The 16,203-nt window shown below is 41.3% G+C and overlaps 1 protein-coding gene across 1 annotated transcript in view; it reads left to right on the plus strand.

The window, feature by feature from the left end:
- Positions 1-16,203, plus strand: part of Traip (TRAF interacting protein) — a 29,352-nt gene that overhangs the window by 2,568 nt on the left and 10,581 nt on the right. The window contains exons 2-7 of the mRNA XM_027934063.2: positions 9,536-9,593; positions 10,686-10,769; positions 12,764-12,803; positions 13,404-13,531; positions 14,756-14,850; positions 15,341-15,454. Coding sequence (XP_027789864.1) covers positions 9,536-9,593; positions 10,686-10,769; positions 12,764-12,803; positions 13,404-13,531; positions 14,756-14,850; positions 15,341-15,454 — 519 coding nt within the window. The remainder of the gene's footprint in view (positions 1-9,535; positions 9,594-10,685; positions 10,770-12,763; positions 12,804-13,403; positions 13,532-14,755; positions 14,851-15,340; positions 15,455-16,203) is intronic.

Genomic DNA, 16,203 nt, shown 5'->3' on the forward strand with positions numbered 1-16,203 from the left:
GGGCACTCCACCACTGAGCCGCAACTTTAGCCCCAGTTTTTTTTTTTTTTTAATGAAGAGTCCCAGTCAAGTATTTTGTAGAATATCTGTCAACTTGAGTTTCTCTGATATTTTCTCATGATTTGACTGGGATTATAGGTTTTGGGGAAGTATGCTATAGAGGTAAGGTGCTCTTCTCATGGTATCTTATTGAGGGGTACATGCTAACAACATACTTATCTCTGATGGTATTAACCATGATCCCTTAGTTAAGGTGGTGTCTACCAGATTTCTCCATCATGAAGTTACAGGACCAGTTCATACTCAAGTAGAAAGGAATTAAGCTCTACACTATTTGGAATTCTTTGTAAGGAATTTGGTATTTTCTCTGTTTATTCAGTCATCTATGTAATGGGCTTATATGTTTTTTTGGATATATACCTGGGAGTGGATAGGCTGGCACATGGGAATTCTATGTTTAGCTTTTAGCTTTTGAGGAATTGCATACTAGTTTCCATAGCAACTGTATCTTTTTTATTTTTTTTCCCCTTTTTGAGATGGGGTCTAATTATGTTGTTCAGGCTGATCTTGAACATCACTTTAGTTTCTTTCATTTTGTTTATTTATTATTTCGATGTTGTTTGTTTATTTATGATTTGTTTGTTATGATTTCTGGTGTTGGGATTGAACCTAGGACAATTATGAACTCTACAATAACTGAGCTACACTATTACTTGCATCTTTTTAAATTCCCACCAAAAATACATGAGGTTTCTACAACACTTGTCATTTTTCCATCTTGTTTTTGTTTTTGTTTTCTTCAGTGTTGGAGATTGAATCCGGGGCCTTATACACCTGGAACTTGCTCTACCACTGAGCCACACACATGGCCCTCCATTTTTGGATAACAGCTATCCTAGTGGATTTAACATGACATTTTGCTTACTACCTTCCCTCCCTCCCTCCCTTTCTCCCTTCCTCCCTTTGTTCGTTCGTTCGTTCCTTCCTTCCTCCCTCCCCTCCTTCCTCCCTCCCCTCCTTCCATCCCACAGGGGCACTTAACCACTAAGCTACATCCCAGGCCCCTTTTTTTTCCCTTTTGAAACAGGGACTCATTAAGTTGCTTAAGGCCTTGCTGAATTGCTGAGGCTGGCTTTGAACATGCAATCCTCCTTCCTCAGCCTCCTGAGTCACTGGGATTATAGGCATGCGCCATGGAATCCTGCTATCCCCTGGCCTTTCTAGTGTGTGTGTGTGTGTGTGTGTGTGTGTGTGTGTGTGTTTGTTTGGTATTGGGAATTGAACTCAGGAGCATTCAACACTGAGCCACATCCCCAGCCCTATTTTGTATTTTATTTAGAGACAGGGTCTCACTGAGTTTCTTAGCAACTTGCTAAATTGCTGAGGCTGGCTTTGAACTTGTGATATTCCTGCCTCAGCCTTCCAAGACACTGGGATTACAGGCATGCACCACTGCGCCCAGCTGTTTTATTTCTAGATGTGTCTTACTAAATTGCTTAGGGCCTCCCTGAATTGCTAAGGCTGGCCTTGAATTTGAGAGCCTCCTACCTCATTTTCCTGAGTTGCTGGGATTACAGGCACACACCTCCATGCCTTTTTTAAATTTAATTTTGGCAAAATATGCACAATGCATGTCATAAAAACTACCATTTTTCATTTATTTATTTTTGTCCTTTTATAGATTGAACTTGGGAGCACTCTACCTCTGAGCTACATCTGTAGGACTCAGTCTCCCAAGTAGCTGGGATTACAGGCCTGTACCACTGTGCCTGGCTCCTTTGAATAATTTTTTTTTTTTTTTTGGTATTGGAGATTGAACCCAGTGGTATTTAACCACTAAGCCACATCCCCATCCCTTTTTATTAGGTATTTTGAGACAGGATCTCCCTAACATGCTTAAGATTTTCCTAAGTTGTTGAAGCTTGCTTTGAAATCGTGATCCTCCTGTCTCAGCCTCCCAAGCCGCTGGGAGTACAGGCGTGTGCCACCATGCCCAATTTCAATAATTTTAAAAAGTATATTTTTAGTTATAGATGGATGTGAAACCTTTTATCTATCTATCCATTTATTTATTTAGTTAGTTAGTTTTAGGTGGCCATAATATCTTTATTTTATTTTTATGTGGTGCTGAGGATTGAACCCAATGCCTCTCGTGTGCTAGGTGAGCACTCTACCACTTGAGCCACAACCCCAGCCCTTTTATTTTTTTATGTGGTACTGAGGGATCAAACCCAGTGCCCCATGCATGCTAGGCAAGTGCTCTACCACTGAGCTACAACCTCAGCTCTCAGTAGTTTTTTTTTATATATATATATATATTTTTAGTTGTAGTTGGACACAATACCTTTATTTTATTTATGTGGTGCTGAGGATCGAACCCAGGGCCCCACACATGCAAGATGAGCACTCTACCACTGAGCCCCAGCCCCTCAATAGTTTTTAAGTGTACAATTCTTTGGCATTAAGCACATTCACACCGTTGTGCAACCATCACCACTATTTTTTTTTCATGGATTCTATGGAGAATACTTTTATTATACAGGTTCATATGCATACAATTATTTGGGAAACATTTATAGGCATGAAGCTCAATTCCAAATCTCCATTTTACCTACACAAACTATTCATCTTAGTGGCCCCACAGGATTGAGATGCAAAAAGTTATTGCTTTCTGAACAGAGAGCTCCAATTAAATAGCATCTTCCAAACCAAGAACAAAGCCCTGTATTCTCTTAATTCTTCATTCCCTGCATACAGATGAATAAAATCTTTTCAACAACTATTTTTAAAATTCTTTTTAAAATTTGTTCTAATTAAGTTATATATGACAAAAGACTGCATTTTGACATACATAAATGCAGTATAACTTCTTATTCTTCTGGTTGTACATGATGTAGAGCTACACTGATCGTGTAATCACATATGCACATAGGGTAATAATTTCCTATTCATTCTACTGTTCTTCCTACCTCCACACCCCCTCCCCTCCTTACACTCCCCTCTGTCTAATTCAGAGTACTTCCATTTTTCCCTAGCCCCACACATTGTGAATTAGTGTCTGTATATCAGAGAAAACATTCAGCTTTTGGTTCTTTGGGATTGGCTTATTTCGCTTAGCATAATATTCTCCAGCTTCATCCACTTACCAGCAAATGCTGAAATTTTATTTTTCTTTAAGGCTGAGTAATATTCCATTGTGTATATATACCACATTTCCCTTATTCATTCATCTGTTGAAGGACACCTAGGTTGTTCTATAGTTATTGTGAATTGAGCTGCTATAAACATTAATGTGGCTGAGTCACTGTAGAATGCTGATTTAAGTCCTTTGGATATAAACTAAGGAATGGGATAACTGGGTCAAATAGTGGTTTCATTCCAAGTTTTCTGAGGCATCTCCATACTGCTTTCCATAATGGCTGCACCAATTTGCAGCCCCACCAGCAATATATGAGTATACTTTTTCCCCACATCCTCATCAACATTTACTATTGCTTGTATTCTTTTTTTTTTTTTCTTCAGTTTTGGGAATTGAACTCAGGGGCACTCAATCGCTGAGCCACATCCCCAGCACTCTGTTGTGTTCTATTTAGAGACAGAGTCTCACTTAGTTCCAGTAAGTGCCAACTCACTTAGTGAGTTGCTTAGTGCCTCACTAAGTTGCTGAGGCTGGCTTTGAACTTATGATCTTCCTGTCTCAGCCTCCTGAGCCACTGGGAATACAGGCTTACACCACTTAAATCAAGCACCTGGCGCTTGATTTCTTGATAATTGCCATTCTGATGGAAGTGAGTTGAAATCTCAGTGTAGTTTTGATTTGCATTTCTCTAATTGCTAGAGATGTTGAACATTTTGTCATGTATTTGTTGATTAACTATATTTCTTCTGTGAAGTGTCAATTTCTTAGCCCAATTATTGATTGAGTTATTTGGTTTTTTTTGGTGTTAAGTTTTTTGAGTTCTTTATATATCCTGGAGATTGATGCTTTCTCTGAGGTGCATGTGGTAAAGATTTTTTTTCCCATTCTCTAGGTTCTCTCTTCACGTTATTGAGTTTTTCCTTTGCTGTGAAAAAGCCTTTTAGTTTGATTCCATCCCATTTATTGATTCTTAATTTAGGAGTCTTGTTAAGGAATTTGATTCCTAAGCCAACATGCTGAAGATTTGGCCTACTTTTTATTCTGTTAAGTGCAGGGTCTCTGTTCTAGTATCTAAGTCCTTTATCCACTTTGAGTTGTTTTGTGCAGGGTGAGAGATAGGGGTTTAATTTCATTTCGCTACATACGGATTTCCAGTTTTCCCAGAACTATTTATTGAAGAGACTATCTTTTCTCCAATGTATGTTTTTGGTGCTTTTGTCTAGTGTGATATTACTATATTTATGTGGGTTTCTTTGTGTCTTCCATTCTGAACCATTGGTCTACATGTCTCTTTTGGTGCCAATACCATGCCATTTTTGTTACTATGGCTCTGTAGTATAATTTAAAGTCTGGTGTTGTGATGCCTCCTGTTCATTTTTCTTTCTAAGGATTGCTTTGGCTATCCTGGGTCTCTTATTTTTCCAAATGAATTCATGATTGCTTTTTCTATTTCTATGAAGAATGTCAATGGGATTTTAATAGGAATTGCATTAAATCTGTATAATGCTTTTGCTAGTATAACCATTTTGATAATGTTAATTCTGCCTATTTAAGAACATGAGAGAGCTTTCCATCTTCTAAGGTCTTCTTTTATTTCTTTCTTTAGTGTTCTGTAATTTTCATTGTAGAAGTCTTTTACCTCTTTTGTTAGATTAAGTCCCAGATTCTTTTTTTGAGGCTATTGTGAATGGATGGGGTAGTTTTCTTAGTTTCTCTTTCAGTGGATTCATCACCGATGTGTAGGAACACATTTGATTTATGGGTGTTAATTTTATATCCTGCTACTTTGCTGAATTAATTTATTAGTTTTAAAGTTTTCTGGTGGGATTTTTTGGATCTTCTAAATATAGAATCATGTTGTCAAATAGTGATAGTTTGAGTTCTTCTGAAAAGAACTTTTCTTGTTTCTTATTTTCTATTCTTTCAATTTTTCTCAATTTAGCATGGTGTTGGCCTTGGGTTTAGAATATATAGCTTCTATAATGTTGAGGTATGTTTCTACTATCCCTAGTTTTTCTAGTATTTTGAGCATGAAGGGGTGCTGTATTTTTTTTTAATTAATTAATTTATTTATTTTTAGTTGTAGTTGGACACAGTATCTTTACTTTATTTATTTATTTTTTATGTGGTGCTGAGAATCAAACCCAGGGCCTCACATGTGCTGGGTGAGCACTCTACCACTGAGCCACAACCCCAGCCCCAGGGGGTGCTGTATTTTGTCAAATGCTTTTTCTACATCTTTTGAGATGATCATATCATTCTTATCTTTAAGTCTTATTGATGTAATGAATTACGTGTATTGATTTCTATATGTTGAACCAATCTTGCATCCCTAGGATGAACCCCACTTGATCATGGTGCACTATCTTTTAAAGATATTTTCATTTGAAATTTGCCAGAATTTTATTGAGAATTTTTGCATCTATGTTCATCAAGAATATTGGTCTGAAGTTTTCTTTCCTTGATGTATTGGTGTTAATTATTCTTTGAAGGTTTTGTAGAACTTGGCTGAGAATCCATCTGGTCCTGAAGCTTTTCTTAATTGATAGGCTTTTTTCTTTCTTTTTTTTTTTTTGGTGGTGCTGGGGATTGAACCCAGGGCTTTGTACATGCAAGGCAAGCACTCTACCAACTGAGCTATATCCCCAGCCCCAATTGATAGGCTTTTGATGAAATCTTCTATTTTGTTGTTTGAAATTGATCTGTTTAAATCATATATGTCCTTCTGATTCAATATGGGTAGGTCATATGTCTCTAGAAATTTGTTGATGTCTTCAAGATTTTCTATTTTATTGAAGTATGAATTTTCACAATAGTTTCTGATTAACTTCTGTATTTCAGTAGTGTCCATCATGATATTTCCTTTTTCATCACAAATTTTAGTAATTTGAATTTTCTTTCTCTTTCTGTTCATTAGTGTGTCTAAGGGTTTATCAAAGAACCAACTTTTTGTTTTGTCCATTTTTGGAATTGTTTGTTTTGTTTCAATTTCACCTCTGATTTTAATTATTTCCTGTCTTTACTGCTTTTGGTGTTGATTTGTTCTTTTTCTAGGGCTTTGAGATGTAATGTTAGGTCTTTATTTGTTGACTTTCTATCTTTTAATGAAAGAGCTCAATGCAGTGAACTTTCCTCTTACTACTGCCTTCATAGTGCTAAGATTTTGACATGTTTTATCACTATTCTCATTTACTTCTAAGTATTTTTTTATTTCATCCCTAATTTCTTCTGCTATTCATTTGTGATTCAATAGTGTATTTAGTCTCCAGATGTTAAAGTAGCTTCTAGTTTTTATTTTATCGTTGATTTCTAATTTCATTCATTATTATCTGATAGAATTCAGGGTATTAGCTCTATTTTTTTTTTTTTGGTATTTGTTAAGAGTTGTTTTGTGGCATAAAATATTGTCTAGTTTAGGAGCTAGGGATATAGCTCAGTTGGTAGAGTGCTTGCCTAACATGCATAAGGCTCTGGGTTCAAACCCCAGCACCACCACCACCAAAAAAAAAAAAAGAAATTGTCTATTTTAGAGAAGGATCTGTGTGCTACTGAGAAGGATCTGTGTGCTGCTGAGAAGAAAGTATATTCGCTCCTTGATGACCAGTATTTTAAAAAAGCCTTTGGTTGGGTGCAGTGTTGCAATGCCTATATCCCAGTGGCTTGGAAGTTTGAGGCAGGATTTGCAAGTTCAAAGCTAGCCTCAGCAATGGCGAAGCACTAAGCAACTCAGTAAGACACTGTCTCTAAAATAAAAATACAAAATAGCACTGGGGATATTAGCTCAGTGGTTGAATGCCCCTGAGTTCAATTCCCAGTACCCCCCCCCAAAATAAAAAAATAATAAAAAAGCTTTCGTTTTCCCGAATTGAAATTCTATACTCCCTAAACAGTAATTCCCAGTTGTTCCCTGTCCCAAAGCCCTGGTAATCACCTTTCTACTTTCTATCTCTATAACTTTGACTTCTCTAAGTACTTCATTTAAGTGCAATCATAGTATATTTACCTTTTTGTAACAGGCTTACTTCTCTTAGCATAATGTCTTCATGGTTCATCCATGTTAATTGTAGCATATGTCAGGATTTGTTTTTCTGTTTTCTTTCTTTTTTTTTTTTGGTGGTGCTGTGGGTTAAACCCAGGGTTTCTCACATGCTATAACAATTTATTATAAACTCAGTTGCTTAAAACAACACAAATTTATTGCATTGTAGTTCTAGAGGTCAGAAGTCTTACATTAGGTCTTATTAGGTTAAACTCTAAGCATGAGTAGGGGTACCTTTCTCAGTTCATGGCTGTTTTGCCATCTTCAAAGTCAATAGCATTATACCATCAAACCTTTCTAAATGACTCGACATTCCTGTCTTACTTATAAGGGTCCTTGTGATAATTACCCCACCTCAGCGCTGGGGATACAGTCCAGTGATAAAGCACTTACCTAGCATGTGTGAGGTCCTGGGTTCAATCTCTAGCACCACAAAAACAAAACAAACAAAACCCTTCCCATCCCGTGAAGCACACCTGTAATCCCAGAGGCTGAGCCAGCCTTAGCAACTTGGTGAGGCCCTAATCAACTCAGTGAGACCCTGTCTCTAAATAAAATATAAAAAGAGGGCTGGGGAAGTGGCTCAATGGCTAAGCACCCCTCGGTTCAAAACCTTCCCATCTCAAGATCCTTAACTCAATCACATCTGCAAATTTCCTCTTGCTACAATAAGCTAACATATTCACAGGTTTTAGGGGTTAGGATGTGAACTTTTTTGGTGGAGGTAGTGTTCGTACCACTTTCTTTCCAGAACTTCCATTTACACATTTACTAGAGCTTCTCTGAGTATCTTCTATGTCTCTTATCATCTCTACATTTTTTTGTCTTTTTAATTCTTGAGGTTTCCTCTGATTTATCTTTCATTGTACTAATTCTTGAGCTTTGTTAAACTGCCATTAAACCCACTCATTGACTTAAGTTTTGGCTGGTTTTCAGTTTTAGGATTTCCATTTGGTTCTTTTTGTTGTTCTTATTGAGATGGAGTCTTACTATGTTGCCCAGGCTAGTCTCAAACTTGTGAGCTCAAGCAATCTACCTGCCTGTAGCTAGGACTGCATGCATGTGCTGCTATATCTGGCTTTGTTTGGTTCTTTTAAAATTGTGCTATGTTGGTGCTGGGGTTGTGGCTTAGTGGTAGAGCACTCACCTAGCATGTTGTGAGGCACTGGGTTCGATTCCCACCACCACATAAAAATAAACAAAATAAAATTTTTCTATGTTGCTGTTTAGCTTCTGATTCTGTACTGATATTTATTTTTTTAAACATAATATGTTTGGTATGTGTCTGACAATTCTAATACATGTCTGTGGACATATGCTTTTTTTCCTGCGTGCCTGTTTACTTTTTACAACATTTTTTCTATTGAAGTATAATGTAGTTATAGACAAATATACATATAATCAGTGTATGGCCTGCAGTATTTTCACAAACAACATATTCACATAGCTAGAATTCAGATCCAGAAACAAGCTTGGGATGTAGCTCAGTGGTGGAACATTTGCTTAGTATATATGTGCAAGGCACTGGATTTGTATTTGATCATCCCCAGAACTGAAAACAAAATTTAAAAAAAAGAAGAAAGGAAGAAAGGGAAGCATAGTATTATCAGATCTAGAAATGTCTTTATATACTCTTTAACTACTCCTACCAACCTAACCCTCCTTAAGTCCCCCATATAAAGGAAACCACTGTCTTCAGAACATAGATGAATTTTGCCTATATTTTTCCTTTATGTAAATGGAATTTTACAAAATGTATTTTTTTGTGTGTATCTGATTTATTTGCCTATGTGTTATATTTTTCTGATTTACCCGTAATGATTTTTAGTTGTTTCATTCATTCTCCTTGCGTATTATATTCTACTGTACCTGATTGGCTTAGATTATATGTTGTACATGTTATTCAAAAGTGGATACCTAGGATGATGGTATTATCTTCCGGAGAAGACTTTGTAAATTTAAGATTTGTGTTTTGATGGACCACACAGATAGATAGAAAGCTAGCCTCTATTTACTTGTACCATCTAAGTATAGCCTTTGGGGTCCTAGCTTAAAGTAAGGGTATTATCAGAGTCCCTATCTATGATAGATTCTGGGCTTTGATTGTCACTCTATCCCAGTCAAGGCCCAGAAGGTTGGCAGAACAGCTTCAGGCTAATACTACAGGGCCAGAAATGGCCAGTTGGTCTGAGTGCCAAGTGCCAAGTACCAGTTAGGCCTGTGGGAAGTGCTGTGAGCAACTATTGTCATGTCCTCCTGTGTGGGCAGGCATTGGGGTGATTTGATCTGGTGGCTGCCTGACCCTTATCCCCTGCCATACCAGGGCTCACCGATCTGTTGTTCTACTTTCATTCCAGCCTAATTCAGTGGTTTGAGACAGCACCAAGTCGGACTTGCCCACAATGCCGAATCCAGGTGAGAATATGGGGATGGGCCCACCTCAACTAGACCTAGTCTTCTTGCCAGGAAGCAAAAATGTAGAAAGATCTCTAAAACCAAATAGTAATTAGGACCCTTTTTCACCCTCCTGGTTTGGGCAAGTTGAGTCTCATGTATACCCTTGCATTGCTCTGGGATCTATTTTACATCCACAGGGAGTTGACTTGTCACTTGGCCCGGTCCTTTTTTTTTTTTTAATATTTCCTGGACACTATTTTTTTTTTTTTTTTCTGAGCCAGTCTTCACCCAGATATATTTGGCTCTTTTTCTGTCTTTTTTTTTTTTTAATATTTATTTTTTAGTTTTTTTTCGGTGGACACAACATCTTTGTTTTGTATGTGGTGCTGAGGATCAACCCGGGCCGCACGCATGCCAGGCGAGCCTGCTACCACTTGAGCCACATCCCTTGCCCTCTTTTTCTGTCTTTAGAAAATGCTCCAGCACCTAGAGTTGAATGCCTTTTGAGCACTCATTGTGTGTGTTGGGAGTCTCCCTGAGAACTCCCCGGGCCTTTCAGATAAGGAGCCCCTAATGCAACATGTCGTCAGCAAGTTGCCAGTGGGCGGATAACAAGTTGTTCTGAGAATTTTCTAATTGGTCCTCCCGTCTTCTGTGATCGTGGACAGTTCGTGCCCCCCATGAATCTTATGCAGGGCGGATGTGCGTGCACCGTAGGTGATGACCTGACCTTTATTATGATTGACTCCGGGAGCTTCCTGGTTTAAGATAACTGACTCTCACTTTCTATATAAGCTAGCACCAGCTTGCAATAAGGTGCTTCATCTTTGTCACTGCTATCTGTGTGTGTGCTTTTTTATCTCCGACGACGAACCTTGGCCTTTCAGTGTGTTTCTGTAGTGATATGACTTCAGCATCCAAACAAGTCCTATCTTGGGGTACCTGCAGGAATGAAGGGGTCTTCTAAATTAAAAACATTTACTTTGAAAAGTTAGGTCTGGAAACAGACCTGGTATACATATTAGGCAGGCAGTTGGATTCATGTACAAACTTTTCTCCTTGCCCATGACCCAGCAAGACAGTCATACTCTATCTTGTTTTCCCATCCAGGTTGGCAAAAGAACCATTATCAGTAAGCTCTTCTTTGACCTTGCCCAGGAGGAGGAGAGTGTCTTGGATGCAGAATTCTTAAAGGTATCCAGAATGTGTCTCATTCCACTGAACTCCAATTTCTGTGGGAGTTCACTTTCTACTCCTACACAGGGAAGGTTCCTAGAGTATAGAGATAGGGTTATGGAGGAAAGACTGGTAGAGATTTCTAGGCAGGGGCAAGTAGAGCGGAGGATAAATGATGATGAGACACGGTCATCAGAGAAGTATACTGTAAAGGGTAATGGGGCCACTTGATTGGAAGACCTCCTCTTTGGATTTCAGTGCAATTCTGACCAAAGGATAGAGTGACTCTATCAAGGTTATCTTACCTTATGAAGGGCCTGTAGCCTTCCTGCCTTCCACTTTGCTACTGGTTAGTTAGTGACAGATTAGGAAATTCTTTGACTTCCCAGTCAGGAAAGATGTATGGGTCCACTGTTTCCTACTTTGCATGTGCCTCAAAATTGCCTAGGGAACTGGGTATAGAGTCAGATGCCTGGGTCTTCCCTGGACCAGTAATAGAGGGCAGAGCCCCTGGAATCAAGATTTTCAGCCCAACTAGAAACACATACTACAGCGGGGGCTAAGCAGGTTCCTTCCAATACTTATACCGTTTCTGCCCAAAATCTAAAATTTAGCTTTCTTAGGGTATCAGGAGGCTGGATTGGCAGAAAACTCCTGAGGAAGTCAGATTGAGCTTCACATTTGATTGCTGGACCCTGAGGGTTAATTTGCTGGATATTTGTCAGATCAGAGTTCATTTGACGATGGGCCCCAGAAGTTATGATGTCCTCGGAACTCACTGTGCTGGGAGTATAGAGCTTTTATGTTTTGAACCAGTATATTCAACTGCTCCCAGTTTTAAGTGGTGTCCTCTGTGATAAAGACAACAAAAGCAGCTTTATTTCTTTCCATATTTCAAAGCCAGTTCTATGAAACAGGGAAGCAACACCTTAAGTAGTTTGGAAAGGGGTTGGAAAACTTCCTGGGTAGTGGTGCAGCAGCCTTGGGTTGGTGTCCCTTCTCAGGAAGACCCTTCATGTTCTCCCCTACCCCCTATTTCTATTCCCACCTCTTCAACTTACACTGACCAACCCAGCAACCAGAAGCTTCTGGCCCTAGAGTCCTGCCTAGAGAGTTCCATCACAGGGGGCTTATCCACTCACTATTGTAGACCTTTGTATCGGTCACATCTAAAACTCTGAGTCTTGTGTTGAACCTAGAAGTGTTATCTAAAGGAAGGTTTGCCTGGGATTCCATCTAACTACAACCATGGACCCTTGACCAAGCATTTAAGTCCTGTAAAACCTTGATTTTCCTGATTATGGTTCCTCCATAACCAGGATTGCCCATAAGGGTGTTGAATTCTCTGGACTTCCAAATAAGAGCTGCATGCACTTCGGCCCAGCCTCTCTGTACTGCTACTGTGGCTCTGGAACATATGCAAGCCATTGAGGAGTTCACTTGACCCTCTCAATCTAGCAATGCAAAGCTGTCCTGCCTTACTGATTCCTCTTAGGTTCTACAGCTGAAATGTTTGTATTACACAAAGTCACCTTAGAGCTTTCAAGGAGGTAGCCTGTGAAGCAGGCAGGACACAGGGTGGAGAGAACTAGCGGTGGCCCAAGGTCTTTGGCCATCCCTGTTCTGGGTCCCTGGTGAGTGCAACTGATACTCAGAGAGTGTGAGGCTAGTACAGGGTCAGGGAATTGATGGAAATTTGTGCTGTTGAGACTGATCTGTGGACCTAGCTTCACTTCCTTTGCATCTATTCTAACTCTTTCTCTGTTCTGAGGCCCTGCTTCTGGGGTTAGTTTTCTCCATCTTAGCTATGGTTTAAAAGGCACACAGAGATTAAGCAATGCTTATCTCTCCATTGTTAGCTTAGCTTGGGCCTTGAGGTATACTAGGGTCCATGCTTTCCGGGACCTACAGTCCTCGTTGTCTGATCCTGAGGCTCCCACAGCCATATGGGAGGCCATCTGGACACCAGCTGTGATGCATTCCTGTTGTTTATTGTGGGTGTTATTTTTCAGAATGAACTGGACAATATCAGAGCCCAGCTTTCCCAGAAAGGTGAGTTTTCAAGAGACAGACGCCCTGGAAAGCTCCTGATTTGGATACTGGAGGGAGGGGCTCTAGAAGGAGGGCCTCAAACCTTCTGGCAGAACCAGAGGCTCTCTCTGCTTTATATGGTCAAGAGTATTGCCGGCTCTTGTGACTGGCAGAAAAGGAGAGGAAAAGGAGGTGAATGAAGCTATCTGCCTAGACCAGGTGAGCCTCTTCTCTTTGTCTAAGAATTCTAGCCCAGGACCCAGGCTGGGGAATGGGAGGCTACCTGATGGGACAGAATATCTCTAGGAGAAGGCTCAGATGCTGTATTTGTCAGTAACCTACTTGAGTTCTGGAATAATAAATTAACCATACCCAAGGGATGGGAAAACAGTGAAATCTTCCCAGTAGTTGTAGCAAAAAGAAGGCATATTTCCTAGACAAAGGCTCTGGGGCTCAGTTTGCCTGATTTGGTGCATGCCAGAGAGAGACAAAGGCAACCAATTTTTTGGCTTGAGCCTTGTTCTTACCTGACTCAGGGATGAGGTACGGGAGCTTAAGGGCCCAGGTTCTCATTCTGATGAATGGATGGGACTCTCCCTCTACCCTCCACTTCTATTCCAGAAAAAGAGAAACGGGACAGCCAGGTTATTATCGACACTCTGCGAGACACTCTGGAAGAGCGCAACACCACTGTGGAATCTCTGCAAAAGGCCTTAGGCAAGGCTGAGATGCTATGCTCTACACTCAAAGTAGGTCCCCAGGTTCTGTGGGCAGAGTTGGTGGGAAGGTAGACCTCTAGTCAGGCTTATTATCCTGGGCTTATATTCTGGTTCTGCCTCAGTCATTACTTGGTTTGCGCAATTCATAAAATATAGGCAAATCACTTCTTCCCAGGCCTTCCTATACTGTACCCATCCAGGCCGTAAGAAAAAAGTCATATGAGTGTGCTTATGGATTTTGTACTAGGTAATTTGAAGAAGTGAAGCCTTCCAAATACTTCACAGAAGGGGCTCAAGTAAGACCTCAGTGAGGCTAGGCTGTGTCTCCATAAGTGGCTCACACTCCACTGGTGAGCCAGCCTGAAGAACCTTCCATTAGCACTCCAGTCCTTGATGGGGCTGCTCTCTGGAGCCAGATCAAACAGCATCCCAGGGAGGAGCAGGGGCCTTTGAAGTCAGCTGTGCTGAGCTGACCAGGCAGATCAAAGCCTATAGAGCAAGCAGCCTAGGCCCAGATGAATTTTGTATCAGCCTAGGTTGGTGAGCCTCTTGCTCTCCAAGGGACATGAGGCGATTGATCTGAACCCACAATTGATATTCTGGCCTTGTAGGCAGGAGCAGTCTTTGTTGGATGGCATTTGAAAGGGAAAGGGAGCCATCTGTGTGAACAGACAAGGCCCCAGGATATTTGGTTTCTCTATTCCTGCTTGGGGGATGGCTAGATCACATGGCCCGGCCAGTAGGAGGGAACAAACTAGCACCTAGCTGCAGAGCTGAAGTTTGTCATAGCACTCCCAGGTCAGAGATAGAATGGTCTCATGCTGAGGGCAGTCTAGCCAGCTGCTGCTGACTCAGCTGTCCTATTATGCTCTAGTCCATGGGTTTGGATGTTGCTGGTGAGGCCTGAGTTTGTGCTCAAAATTTCTTTTAGCTATCTGTACAATATGCACTATGAGACCTAGACCACAGGATTTTGTCTGCCCACAGTTATCCTATATATGCTGACATTGGATTATGACTGTAATAAGACAAACCTCAGGAGGAACCAGGCAGGGAGGTGAAGAAACAGTGGGCCTAGGGCCTCTTAGCAGAAAAAGCACAGACCAGAGTGGGACACACTTAACCTCTGGGATTTTGGGGGCATATAGTTATCAGCATTTTCAAAAGATAAGATCAGATAGTTTTGGGGCAGAGTTCTCCAGTGACTTTAGCCATGGCTCCCAAGCACCATGTTTGGGTTTGATTGCTCTTCAGAAGCAGATGAAGTTCTTGGAGCAGCAACAAGATGAGACTAAACAAGCACGGGAGGAAGCCCGCCGACTCAGGAGCAAGATGAAGACCATGGAGCAGTGAGTTTAGAGCTGGCGCCTGTATGTGTCCTTATACCCAGGGCCTCCAGATGGTATAGCTCTTAGGACTGTAGCAGGGAGTAAGTTGGGTCACCTCTATGGCTCAAATCCCCACAGGACATGGAGGGCTCAGGTCAGCTACATATGGACACAAATCTTTCTTGGCCTCTGTGGACTCTTCTGATTTCCATAGGAGCACTTGTCATACTCCTTCCTGTCCTGTGCCTATGGCCAGATGACCTGGCAGATTTTTCCCTTTAGTAACCTCTCTATAGGAAATCCCTGACCTTGAGGGCTTCTGTCAGCACCTCTTGCTCTGCAGCATCCCTAGAGCTGTGCTCAGCTCTGCTATATAGCCTTTCCTTGGGCACACCCACCTGCTAAAGCATCCTAGCAGCCCAGGCTATTGCCATAGCAACAGCAGCCTAGGAAGGCAGACTAAGCATCAGCCTCCAGATTTCAAATGCTGTGGGCTGTGTGTGTTTTTCAGGATTGAGATCCTACTCCAGAGTCAGCGGCCTGAGGTGGAGGAAATGATTCGAGACATGGGTGTGGGACAATCAGCGGTGGAGCAACTGGCTGTGTATTGTGTGTCTCTCAAGAAGTGCGTACTTTGGCCCCTTTCAGTGAGCTCAGGAGCTAGGCCATGGGTCCCCAGCCATGCCTCTGCTGCCTATCTCTTGTAAAGCAGATGGAGTTAAGTGGCAAGCTCCGGGGCCATCCTGCCTTGGTTTGAACCTTGACTCTACCTGTCACCAGCTGAGTAGCCTGGAGCCAGTTTCTTGGCTTCTTGAACCCTCACCTTTCTACATGAAGATAGTGATAACATGCCTCATGGAATCATTGAGAAGAGTATGAATTTTAAGTGATGTTTGTTTGTTTTTTGATACTGAGGATTGAACCCAGGGGGACTTAACCCAGGCAGTTTTTGAACTCTCGATTCTCCTCCCTCAGCCTCCCAAACTGCTAAGATTACAGGTGTGTGCCACCATGCCTGGCTTTAGTGTTGTTTTTAAGGAGTTGACATTAGCTCTCTGAGCTGTAAGCCCTCTGGTGATATCTGGAGTCTGTTTCCCATCAGTACTATTACTGACCCTGCGTGTCTTGGATCAGAAACTTTGCCCCTGTTCTTCACGATGGTGGTATGAGGTTGGTGGGAGGGAGGGAGCTTGGCTAACAGGCACAAAAACAAAATGCCCTTCTGTAGGGACCAAGTGGTATAGAGGGCCCCCTAGTGAGGCCAGAGCTCCCTGCAACCCTCTCAAGTTACAAATACCTTCAGGCCAGACAGGGAACAGTGTCACCAGACTCCTTGCATTTTGTGCAGGACCCTCCACAGGGCCACCTGGCCCC

The sequence above is a fragment of the Marmota flaviventris genome, chromosome 8, assembly GCF_047511675.1.
Source record: "Marmota flaviventris isolate mMarFla1 chromosome 8, mMarFla1.hap1, whole genome shotgun sequence".
Lineage (NCBI taxonomy): Eukaryota > Metazoa > Chordata > Mammalia > Rodentia > Sciuridae > Marmota > Marmota flaviventris.